The sequence below is a fragment of the Penaeus japonicus genome, unplaced genomic scaffold (assembly GCF_977035675.1).
Source record: "Penaeus japonicus unplaced genomic scaffold, GWHDUDI00000001_assembly GWHDUDI00000006, whole genome shotgun sequence".
NCBI lineage: Eukaryota > Metazoa > Arthropoda > Malacostraca > Decapoda > Penaeidae > Penaeus > Penaeus japonicus.
The window spans coordinates 4,829,901-4,842,400 of record NW_028234408.1 but is presented as its reverse complement, the minus strand read 5'-3'; the positions used below and the strand labels follow the sequence as shown (position 1 = coordinate 4,842,400).

The window sequence follows — 12,500 nt, the reverse complement described above, 5'->3', positions numbered from 1 at the left end:
TGGACATTGTGAACTTTCGGTCGAGGAATAGCTCTGCTAGTTCTGGGTGATTTTCCTTGTACAAGAAAGCACAAAATCTTGCATACAGCCTGACACACATTCCCAATTTATCTGTGCTGCTTAAATCAGTAGATTTACACATTTCTTGTATGGCTGAAGAAGGAGAGAAATCAGTTAACTGCTTGCCGATATTTTTCCACAAGCAAAAAATAGACAAAAGATTTCTAATATTTGGATTGTTAGGAAAGGCTCTCTCTTTACCCCACAAATTCTCTGAAGTATAAATATTTCTCATATCCCAGTCTTGTGCTAGGAACTGACTATATGACTTTCCCACTTTCGCTCTGTTGAAATCTCGACGGAGCTTCTCGAGGACTTGCAGCAGAGTCCGGCTGTCAGGGACAAGCAAGACCTGGTTTCGACTCATGAGAATCTGAATTAAAACTTGATAAAAGAGTTCAGCATTGGGGAGCTCTGCATCCAAAATGAAAATGCTATGTAATGTCAGTAATTCACGATTTGTCATGTAGCGCTGAACAGACTCGTCCTCATGTGCAGAGTCATAGAAATTTTCTACCTCAAAGGGCAGCAGGTCAAAAGCTTCACTTGCAAATCCATGTAAAGCTGAGCGTTCCTTCAACATGGTAGCATGAGCACGAGATACCTCCTCCTCCTCAACCAAATCTTGCTTTGCCATCGTTCCATTATTGACCCTTTTCATGTCGCTACTTGAACAGCTAATATCAATATTATCAATATCTAAACCTAGCTTTTTGCATAACATTGACTGATCATCATCTCTCTCTTTTGTATCATGTAGATTAAGTTCTGTTTCCTCCTCTTGTTGGAGAACTGATGTAACTACAATATTGTGATCACTTGTACTCTCTTCATGGTCATCTCCCTCCTCAAGTGTATCATCTGCCTCTTCTGCTTGCGATGGTTTCGTTTTGGGTAAAACCTGTTCTTCTGTATGTAACTGGTCTTCATCCAGAACCTCCTTGGATTCTATCTCAGAAGTGGAAGGAAGAGGCTCAGATATATTTTTAACTAGCTTAGTTGACACTTCACAAGTTTGCTTTGGACTATGCATTGAGACTTCTGCATCTGGTGATGGCTTCTGTTCTGACACTTTGACAGCTCTCTTTTCTTCTACTGCTTGCAATTCATCTAGCTTTTGCTTTTTCTTGGTGCAAACATCCTCAATCCCCTCTGCCACTTTGGGGAAATTTTGTGAGTCAGACAATTGTTCCTCTTCCGGCTGGAATGGCCTTTTCTTTGGCGTTTCGGCTTCCTGAACCCCCGTGGGTGTTATTTTAGGCTTATCATTACCTCCTTTCGATGTTTTCAGTGAGCTCAGTGACACCTCGATGGGCTCTGGCTTGTATATGGCATCAAATACTGCACAGCATCTTATCTTACCTTTATCCATGAGGTCAGACAGCCACTGACTGAGATCACTAATCTTCAAGTCCTTAATATTCTTCCCAAGATCTGCTCGCTCTAGCGTGTTTCTCACAGCTGTCTCTCTGTTGTACTCAAGGTGTTTGTGGGCCCAGTTATTGATTAGGACTATAGCTCCAAAAGTTATTTTTGATTTGACAGTTACCGGTTCACTGCCTTTAAAAATGGTCTGCAGGACTTTCTCAGTCCAAATATTGCGACATCTCTTACACACCAAAGCTTTACAGTCCTTGACCCCAGTGTCCGTTTCACTTTCACTACTTATGTCGAAACATTCCACCTTCTCCCGAGATTTATCTTGACTGACATCTGAAGAGCCAGACGCCAGAAATGTTTCGTCATCAGCTATAAAGTCCGAAACTTTTCCCCTTACGGATGTAATAATCAGGTTGCACTTATCTTCTACTATGAGGCCTGTTCCATCGTGCTTCAATGGGCTGCCAGAGTTGTCCTTTGATCTAGAGCCAATAATTGGTGATGTACTGGTGCTCTGGCTTTCGTCTGAGGTTTGAACTATCCCGGAGTCATCTGGTGGAGTTCCTTCATCATCTTTGTTGTAATCGTCACTTTCGGATGCTGCTTTGGTACTTTCCAAATGGTCAAAACTAAGCGTTCTCCTGCTGCGCTTCTGTCCAAGTACTGGTGACTTTTCAGCGTTATCTTCTTCATTTGGATCGTCTGTCACAGCTTCATTCTTACTGCTCTCTTGGATTTCATCCTTACTGACCTGCGTTGCATCCTGCTCTGTTGTTACTTCTTCCTTGCCTTTACTTTCGATCTGTTTATCCTCATCCGTGTCTTGATTTGCCTGGCATTCCGCTTCCTCTCCAGAGTTTATGTCCTCATCCTCCCTTGCCTGAGGGATTTCTGCATCCTGAGCCTGTATGTCCTCACTATCCTTGATGTTCTGGTCCTCTCCTTCCTTAAATGCTGACATGTCCTCTTCTTTTTCCTCTTCAGCCTGACTACTCTCTTTCCCATCAGTTTTTGTTTTCTCTTCCTCGTCGGTTCTTATTTTTGCTTCTTCATCGGTCCTCATTTTCTCTTCCTCATCGATCCTTGATTTCTCTTCCTCACTGGTTCTCATTTTCTCTTCTTCATCAGTTTTTATCTCAACTTCCTCGTCTGTCCTCATTTTCTCTTCTTCATCGGTTTTTATCTCAACTTCCTCGTCTGTCCTCATTCTCTCTTCCTCAATGGTCTTTACCTTCACTTCCTCGTCTGTCCTCATTCTCTCTTCCTCATCAGTCTTTATCTTCACTTCCTCGTTTACTTGACCCTCTTCTTCTTCATCATCCGTCACAATCTTCTCTTTCTCACCCTCCTGTGTGTTCTCTTCTTCACTAGCCATGTCCTCTTCCTTCTTGGGCTGCATGTCTCTTTCTTCACTTCTGTCTAAATGTTTATCTTCATTTTCCATTAACTTCACTCCCTCAACCTCATCTACTGGCCAATCTACTTTGTCAGCATTGCTTGAGACTGTTTCTTCATCTTGATGTAATCTTGCAGAGCTATCATCTGCTGGTAAGTCTTCTTTATCAACATTGCTTGAGACTGTATCTTCATTTTGTAATCTTAAGGCACCATCATCGGTTTCCTCAGCATTGCTTGCGACTATTTCCTCTTCATGGTCTTGTAATTTTACAGAACCATTATCTGTAATTAAGTCTTCTTCCTCAACATTGCTTGAGACTGTATCTTCATCTTGTAATTGTAATGTGTCATCATCTACTTCCTCAGTATTGCTTGAGACTATATCTTCGTCTTGATGTAATCTTGCAGAACCATCATCTGCTGGCAAGTCTGTTTCCTCAACATTGCTTGAGACTATATCCTCTTCATGTTGTTGTAATTTTACAGAACCAGTATCTGCAACTAAGTCTGTTTCCACAACATTGTTTGAGACAGTATCTTCATCTTGTTGAAATCTTGCAGAACTATCATCTGCTGGTAAGTCTGCTTTGTCAACATTGCTTGAAACTGTATCTTCATCTTGTAATTGTAAAGCACCACCATCTGCTTCCTCAGTATTGCTTGAGACTGTATCTTCATCTTGTAATCTTGCAGAACCATTATCTGCTTGCAAGTCTGTTTCCTCAACATCGCTTGAAACTATATCTTCATCTTGTAATCTTAAAGCAACACCATCTGCTTCCTCAGTATTGCTTGAGACAGTATCATCATCTTGTTGTAATCTTGCAGAACTATCATCTGCTGGTAAGTCGTTTTTGTCAACATTGCTTGAAACTGTATCTTCATCTTGTAATCTTGCAGAAACATTATCTGCTTGCAAGTCTGTTTCCTCAACATTGCTTGAAACTATATCTTCATCTTGTAATCTTAATGCACCATCATATTCTTCCTCAGTATTGCTTGAGGCTGTATCTTCATCTTTTGATTTTACAGAACTATCCTCTGCAGGCAAGTCTGTTTCCTCAACATTGCTTGAGACTGTATCTTCATCTTGTAATCTTAATGCACCATCATCTACTTCCTCAGTATTGCTTGAGACAGTATCTTCATCTTGTGATTTTACAGAACCATCCTCTTCAGCTAAGTCTGCTTCCTCAACATTGCTTGAGACTGTATCTTCATCTTGTAAACTTGCATCATCATCATCATCATCATCATCATCATCATCAAGCACTTCCTTTTGGTTCTCATCCTCACTGTTCTCTGAATCAACACCTTCATCCAACCATAACATTAATCCCTCTTCAGAGTTTTCATTTGACTGCATTCCCCCCTCTTCCACGTGTTCTGCATCCTTTATGCTCTCCGTTCTGCTGTTCTCTTCAACTACTTCTTCTTTTATTTGTTCATCTATTGTGTGACTCTCTTGTAAACTACTTTCACTCTCCTTGCTCCCATGCTCCTCTTCATCCTCTTTTCCTTGCAAGTCTTCTTTGTTTGGGTGTTCATGTTCATTATCACTCATCTTGCTTCTCTGAATATAATGTGCACTATTCTATGAAACTTTCTAATGTTCACCCATTATGCTTATTTTTCTATTACTGAAAGTTTTGAAGGTTCACAGGCAGATTTTTATTACATCCAGTCCACATGAGGCAGAAGATGAAACCTGTAAGAAAATAAATAAAAAATAGTAAATAAATTAAAATGAGATTTAAAAATTACAGTGAGAAAAAAAAAAATTCAGGATACATAATGTAAACATGTCCTTAACACTTATCATTAGGAAAAAGAGCAGTAATAACCGAGATACACAAACTATAAGAAACAACGGTCTATGACCCTGTCTACTAACAGTCAAACTTAGGAACTATAAAATCTTGACTCAACAAATACATTTTTTACAAAAACATATTTACACATACACATTCGTCAATTCTTCATCAATGTATCAGTACCCATAACTCAGCTGGTCGTGGAAGGAGCAGAGATCTTGAGTACCTCCCTTTACTTGGATATTTGGTTTGTCAGGCAGCAGATTAATGATAGATTATAAATTCACAAACACATCTGAAAGAGTAAAAAAATTAATATCATCAAATGTTACAGTGAAGAATACCAAACAAATACAGCAGTTCATGTCCAATATACGAGAAGATTGTTTTAATTCTTATTCCTAAAATCATCAACCAGGTACCACAAAGACTAGAAAGAATAAATTGCTCTTATAATAACGTACTCTACGAAGTGTTTTATGATAACCATGTCGCTGAAAGTCACATGAAAATAACTATGAATGAGTCCAAAATGAAAGGCCACCTGGAACCACAGTGGAAATGAATGCCAAGTGTAAGCATCACTAAGTGAGTAAATAACAACATAAAACATAAACATAAAACGAAATTTACTTCTCACTGCCTACTTGCAACAACACAACTATTGCACTATCCAATTATACTTAAACCTGATCTTCACACAACATACTACCAAGCTATATACTTACCCAAGGTTCTCATTTCCACCAATATATAAACACAAGTGGTCTATCAATCCAACCTGCACGTATATTAATAAGTCTAAATTACCGGAGCGCTTTCGATCAGCTGGCCACGGGGATCCTCGAAAGACTGCATGTAAACAAAACCGAGAGCGTTTTCGTAAGCGGCAGACTGCATACCACAGCTTATGACGTCAGAGTATTTTTTATATTGATGATAACTTCTAATAAATATTTGGGGAGTGACGTCTTGATATGTGAGAATGTTGACTGAAGGGGAAAATATGAATCTGAGTATGATGAATGTCTGGTTGATATTCGTGTTAGAGTGTTGTTTGCTTCTGATAAGCTTGAATAATTCTCAAAGACGTGACAGTAAGGGCCGCCAAAAAGCACACTTTAAATTGCATTCTCTATTTATTTTTTTTAATAATAGGTATTCTCGATATACCCTTTTGGGAATAATAGTTATATAACCCATAAGACACTTACTTAAACTGATAGAACCTACAACTTTTTAGTACCTAAAGTGGTGACAAGAATAGATAATTAGTCCAACGTTACTTAAACACATATGGAGATGGCAATCCTGCAGTCATTCCTTATTTACAAAATAACGATCACTTCAGACGAATTTAACAAAACAAAAGGATAATCCTCCTCCTTGACCAGACTCCATCCTATTTTTGTATGTAAAGATTAACAAAAGTAACCACTTGTGTCAAAAACTTATCGAAGTCAGTCCCTCACAGTTTGAAAATACAATCATACAGGTGTGAAAGAAAGAGTAAAGGCTAAAAGGAAGAGAATCTTTCAAGAGTGATACAGCGTCTGTGAATGGAGGATTTTCGCATGAATTCAGTCTCTAGATACAATATAATAGGCATCCCCAAGTAAACAAAGTCCCTCAAAACCTAAAAGTCCGATTAGACCAAAAAAAAAAAATCCTAAACCTAAAAGTACAACAAATAGGGCGTCAGATCAAAAACCCCTAAAAGAACGACGCACGCACCACCCGCGATAGGAGGTGGCGTATCCAGCCGAATCCGCGCGAATCCGGTCCCCAGACGAACGCCCTCCTCCTCCTCCTCCCCGACAGCCGCATAGCCACTTCCTGTCAGGCGGTTGAGAAGGATGGCAGACTCACGGGAACCTCCTCCCCTCTTCAACGACGACGACGACTCCCGCAAGGACGATGACAACGACGACCTCTTCACGTCGGCCGTCCAGGTGAGGCTGAAGGACTAGGGAAGTAGGATCACGGGAAGGAAAACGAAGAGAGACGGGAGGGAGAAAGAGGAGGAGTGCGCAGTCACGAGTTCCTCCCCCTTTACGCTGAGGTCGTGTGACTGATTTACTGCTTGTGTACATATATAAAACTCGTAGTTAATATCCTCCTCCTCTCTTCTAATAGCTTCTTAAACACCATCATCTCCCCCTTGAAGTTGCATTATTGCAAAGGGCTAAATCATCTCGGACCCCAATAGTGTAATTCGTTGTATTCCTTTGAGCGGAGCGTAAAATTTTCCCCAGTGGTGTTACAGTAGTGTGTATTTATTCGTTGTAAGCATTAAGTCATTGAGCTTATTGTGTTCATTTCGGAGCTCATTGAGGAGTATGCTGGAGTATGCACGGGGGGGGGAGGGGAGGGGGGTATGGGGCTTGAGTTTGTTGCCCTTATTTGAATGTTTCAGATACGGTTTTGTTGGGGGAGTTTGTTACTTATTGTTACTTGTTTTTATCTATTTTGTGTGGAATTCCAGTTCTTGTTTTGTGTTGTGGATGTATTTAGCTTCTATTTATTATTTTCTTCTGGGGGGGGTGGGGGGGAGGTTTAGCTGTTTGGGAGATATTGATAGGTAGGAGGTATATGTGAGGTTGTTATGTGTGAGAAACTGATGTTGATGGAAATTTGATGGCAAATTTGTCTTGTTTTGATTAGTCTCAGTATTTATGTTTTTCCCTTAAAGAGCTGATCAAGATTATGACTTTGTTTTGTGTCTGAAGTTGAACTTAAGTATCATGCTCTTCCCCAGATAGGAAATATTCCTTTACTGAGTCAGCGGTGGTGACTTACCTTTGGTCAAAGTTGGTCAAAGATTCTTGAAAATTGATTTAGATAAAACTTTATAAAAAAAGGAAATGTGAATTCTTATGTAGAATAGAGATATATCCTAGGTTTGCCGAGCTTAAAATTTTGGATTAGATAAAACAATTGCCCAGTAGGTTAATGAAACCGGTCCAACATCATTTGCTCGACAAAACGGCAAAAGTGCCGAAGGCAACCGCAGGGCCTTTAGATTTTTTCTCGTAATCATATTGAACCTTGCTTAGATCTGTGATGGATGATCAATAATTCAGATCCCAATGCAATAGCACTGCAAGATCAAGTGCTTGCCATGGCCTCTTAGCTCCTCAGTAAGGCAGAGGCTAACAAACTTCTACCAAATGTATGGTAGATGTTAATCCATCAAAAGCAAGTGGTCAGCAGGAAGCCACAAGTGCGGCACTGGCCTTTGGCTGGTTGGAGTGGCCGTTGCACATACTGGCACTTTGTCAAAGGCCTCAGATTTCCACTATCTAAATTCTGGCAAGAAGAGCTAGCAGATCGTCTCAGTGAGTTATTGTCAAGTAAGGAACTAGTCCAAGGCCTATCTTGGCATAATATATGTAGTGTGTTTGTCCCTTGCAAAGTGCATAGGTTGCAGTGACCGCCTAAAACTTTACCTCTGTCACTGTCACAGATTATTGCAAGTTTCAAGTGGATTGGGATAGAACCCAGGCCCATTTTGGAAGCTATGTTTAAATGTTTACTCTAACATCAAATAGATTCTCATGACATATGATGGGCATAGGTTGGTAATGAATAGGTTTGAAATAGTAGAGTTAGCCCTCTTAATCCTATTTTCTATTGATAAAGTTGCTGCACTGTCATATATTCTCTTCAAGTTCCAAGAAAAGCCAACTAAGATTATGATTTGTTTGGTATAGTTTAAGATTAGTTTTATATGGGGCAAGTACACTTATTTTTATTTATTTTTTTTATTTGAAGGGTTTTAATTTTCCAGCCTAAGAGTAAGTCATTGCTATGTTTTTATTTATTTTTTTTTTTTTATTCAGTGTCAAAGATAAACTACATATAATTTTTATTTGATAAGTCCAGATATTCTAACGTCAATATATAATGGTTCCATTATAATCTTTTAAATCCACAAACTCCCACAAATGAGAACGGCATAATATAAACAAGAAAAACCACAGGGTAGAGGCTTAACTACGCTTAACATGTGCGAACCAAGTGATGTTCATGTAGCCAGTCAAACACGTTCAGGTGATAGCCATGGTCTGCAACGACTGGACGGCAGACTTTTATATTGGTTCTACATTTCTATGTGCAAGTATGATCTAGGACGAATCTCTGTTGATTTATCTAGGAACATATAATGCCTGTCACTGGTCTGTATAGTAGGGTTGCTAGATACAAAGTTCATCCCTATAAGGCATTGTATGTTTGATAAGCGAGGAATCTTTATGAAGTGTTAATATATGGATCTAAAATTTACAAGATTCTCTGTGCCTTTTGACTTGCTAATATAATTAATCCTAGCATGGTTTTTATTCATAATATAGATTTAAAAAAAAAATCATTTTTTACTTTAAACTAAAATTTTCTCAAATGTAAAAGAAAGAATGTTTTAGTAAAATATGGAAATACGAAGATCAAACAACTTGAGTTAAAAGAGCTCAAAAGAGGAGAAGTTGTTCACATGCTGAAGGATTGCTGAATAGCCTGTGAGTAACCAATTTAAACCACTTATTACCTTATTGGCAACTATTGTTGGTACACTTCAATGTGTTTGTTTGTTTGTATTCAGTGTCACAGGACAGTTCACGTAAGAAACTATACTGCTAAACAGAGGCATTACATTAGTACTATCTCTTATTATTATAGAAAATGATTACTTTAATTTAAAAAAAGATGAATAGGTGTTGAGAAGAGGAGGAAAAAGTGTATAGTGATACCTCTTTAGTTACTTACAAGGATCAGCTGGCTTGAGGGGGGATTTATTCATAAAGGAAGAAAGACGAGTGATTTTAGATGAGGAAATAACTTTTGCTCAGTAGAGGAACTTTTAAGTAAGTGTATCGGTGTGTTTTGATTGCTTGCAGTTAGCTTGGCTTAGCTTTTCATTCCACCAACTGATTAAATGATGAGCTAAGCTGCATGAGGTATGCAAAGGCAAGTAAATTATTTATAGGCAATGGATCTGAAGAAAAAGAAGTCTCTTTTAATGAAGAAAAGAGATTAGTAAACATTACTTCATGAGTGTGAATAGGTGTGTGCTTTAAGCGTGCTGCTCATCCATGCATGCTTACTGTAACAGCTGATTACAGCACAGGTGAATGCCTAAGATGTAAAAGTTGATAATCTTATTACTGTCGTCAGCAGCTCTTATTTTTCAGGCTGTGTCGAGAAGGCCTCGGAATAAAGATGTAATGAGAGTGTTTTGTGATGTTTTTAGCAATAAAGATTTTTTTTTTTTTTTTTTTTAAGTTTGAAATAAAAGAAAAAAATATTGAAAGAATCGACCATTAGCTGTGGAACTTTCGTATTTTATGACCCAAGTAATTTTCAGATTTTTTATTTTTGAATATGTTTGTTGCAGCCTCATTGCCTTTATGTATTTCATATCATAAAGGAATACAGTAAAGGGTGTTTAATTTCAGTCTGTAACTTTAAATCTGTAGAAGTAGAGAAGAAGTTGATTAAGAATAACTTGCTTGATGGGTGAATGCCTATGTTGTGTGTTTATTCTCTTTAGTAACTGTGAAACTTGAATGTTATCTTTGTGATGGGTGTTTCAGAAGAAGAGGAAAATAGTGACAAAGAAGTTTGTATCTCTTAATCCTGCTGCCAAACGGTTTTATCTTTTAGTCAGAGAAATTGAAATAAGAGTTAATAAAAGATACAGAGTGATGGCAAAAAATACGTTAACAGTATACAGATAATTGTAGGCTCCATTATGTGAGGTTATCAGTATCCGCCGTAGCACACACCCCTGATAAGATATGCAATTGTCTTGTGTTTCCTATTGTTGTCTTTGTTAACTATTAGTTCCAATGGGTAAATGGCTATCTCTCATATGAAAAAAAGAAAAAAGGTGTGTTGATTTTTTTAGGACCAATGATGATGATTATTATTATTGTTATTGTTATTATTATTATATTGTTGATATTATTATTATTATTAAAAGATTATTATTATCATTATTATTATTATCATCATCATGATTATTATCATTATTATTATTATCATTATTATTATTTTTTTATCATCATCATTTTTATTATTGATGTTATTGTAATTGTTACTGATATTATTGTTATTATTATTATTATTATTGTTATTTTTATTATTGTTATTGTTATTGTAATTATTATTGTTGAAAAAGACAAGTCTCTGAATGCCTAATTATGATCATGATGATGGAGATTGTGCAGCAATTTCAATGATCTTATCTCACTGTCGAGGAAAGTCCTTTTGTATTTTATTTAGAACCGACATCTCAAAAAGCATTTTACTGACATGTTATGACGATGTGTATGTTACTTTAGGGAGTTGTTTTTGAAGTTTTCATAGGTAACAATATTTTATTTTGTTAATTGGTGTAAGAGAATGCTGGGGGGAAAAAAATGTACTGCCCAGTTTTTTATGTTTTTTTTTTTTTTATTATAGTTTAAGAAGCTAGAATAACTTTTGCAATATATATGAAAACAGTGCTATATGTCAGTTATATTTATTTTCTAGGCATTGATCTTTTTATTGATAAAAAGAGAGCAGGGTTTGAAAGCTTCAGGAGTAATTCCAAATACTTTTGGAAAATGAAACCAGAACCTGAATGATTAATATTTGCTTATGCACAGAAAATAATGAATTTTCATGGGTCTTAATCCAAGAACTGTGCAATAAGGAATCTGTCTATTGCAAAGAAGAAAGATATAGAAAACCATTTTTGTGTGTGATGTGCATTATTACGTGTTTGGAAATTGATGTTTGACTTTGAACTCCTTACAGCAGATACTCTTATGTTGCAGTTACAGGGTTAAAGAGAAAATGTTTTCAAGCAAATTCATTTTATTGAGAGAGTTTCATATAAGGGCCAGTCCTGCAATGTTAAGCTGTATGTATTTTGAATCTTATAATATTGTCAGGTTTCCATATCTTCTCCACTTGTTACTGCATATCACTTTTAGCTTGTGCATGCCTGAATTTCAGAGGCTTTTCTGTTGTTTGTTCCTATATTTGTATTTTCTCCATAGGAAGAATATTAATGTTAAATGTTAGATTGATGTTAGAACCCCCTACGTAAAACCTCCCACGTATTCCTCTGGGCTCGGTAGCATTGAAAAGAATTTGTACGTGTAGCGTTGTCACCACCTTTGAGTGTAGCATGCGTAGTGAAGAGCAAACCCTCTCTAAATGTGTTGTATTGTCTTCGATCCTGGATTCTTAGTCTTCCTTTCCAGATTTGCAAAGTAATTCAATACGATCTGCATCGACTGATCTATCTATACATATACTCGGGGAGATGTTTTATAACACTTACGCCACAACACCAGTTCTAGTAGACACGGCCATGATGGCTCAACTTGAAGCTAGATTTTCTTGAGTGACGATTTAATGTCTTTTTATGGTAAAAGGGTATTAGAAAATTATCTCTTGGCACTAATCTCGGCCGACAATTTGGAGTAGTTTCTGAGTGGTACTTTTATTATTATTTTTATTGTTTTTTTTTTTTACCTATAATATTTTTTCTCATTATCTTCTCATCATTTTTTTGTGTATCTATATGTAATTTGAAGCTTTTTGCAGATTTTGTTTTGTTTTTGATAGCCTTATGCATGTGATAAGAGAGAGATAAAAGAATATGAAATTGTTGACTTTTTTTAATGCTAATCTTTCATTTTGATCTCATTTGCTTCACAGTTATTTTCTCCTTATCTCTTGATAATTTTTTTCTTTTTTCTGTCTTCCCTTTTTTTTGATAGTCATGCAGGATAATAATGCAATCCTCATGAATAATATTTTTTTGTTGCTAGTGTACATGATTCAAGGTCACCACAA

The 12,500-nt window shown here is 37.0% G+C and overlaps 2 protein-coding genes across 12 annotated transcripts in view; one reads left to right on the top strand and one right to left on the bottom strand.

The window, feature by feature from the left end:
* LOC122256649 (uncharacterized) overlaps window positions 1-5,513 on the bottom strand; it is a 6,971-nt gene extending 1,458 nt beyond the window's left edge. Inside the window, exons 1-3 of one of the 2 annotated variants that reach the window (XM_043021474.2) lie at window positions 5,381-5,513; window positions 4,803-4,947; window positions 1-4,546 (exon numbers count right to left, since the gene is read on the bottom strand). The exon at window positions 1-4,546 is cut by the window's left edge and continues 1,458 nt beyond it. In XM_043021474.2, the coding sequence (XP_042877408.2) occupies window positions 1-4,402 (4,402 nt within the window). In that variant the 5' untranslated portion in view covers window positions 4,403-4,546; window positions 4,803-4,947; window positions 5,381-5,513. The remainder of the gene's footprint in view (window positions 4,547-4,802; window positions 4,948-5,380) is intronic. The other variant, XM_043021475.2, reaches the window with a different exon arrangement.
* A 932-nt stretch (window positions 5,514-6,445) lies between these two features.
* LOC122256647 (sorting nexin 1) overlaps window positions 6,446-12,500 on the top strand; it is a 27,630-nt gene continuing 21,575 nt past the window's right edge. For all 10 annotated transcript variants that reach the window (XM_043021472.2, XM_086537592.1, XM_086537591.1 and 7 more), the window contains exon 1: window positions 6,446-6,604. In XM_043021472.2, the coding sequence (XP_042877406.1) occupies window positions 6,509-6,604 (96 nt within the window). In that variant the 5' untranslated portion in view covers window positions 6,446-6,508. The remainder of the gene's footprint in view (window positions 6,605-12,500) is intronic.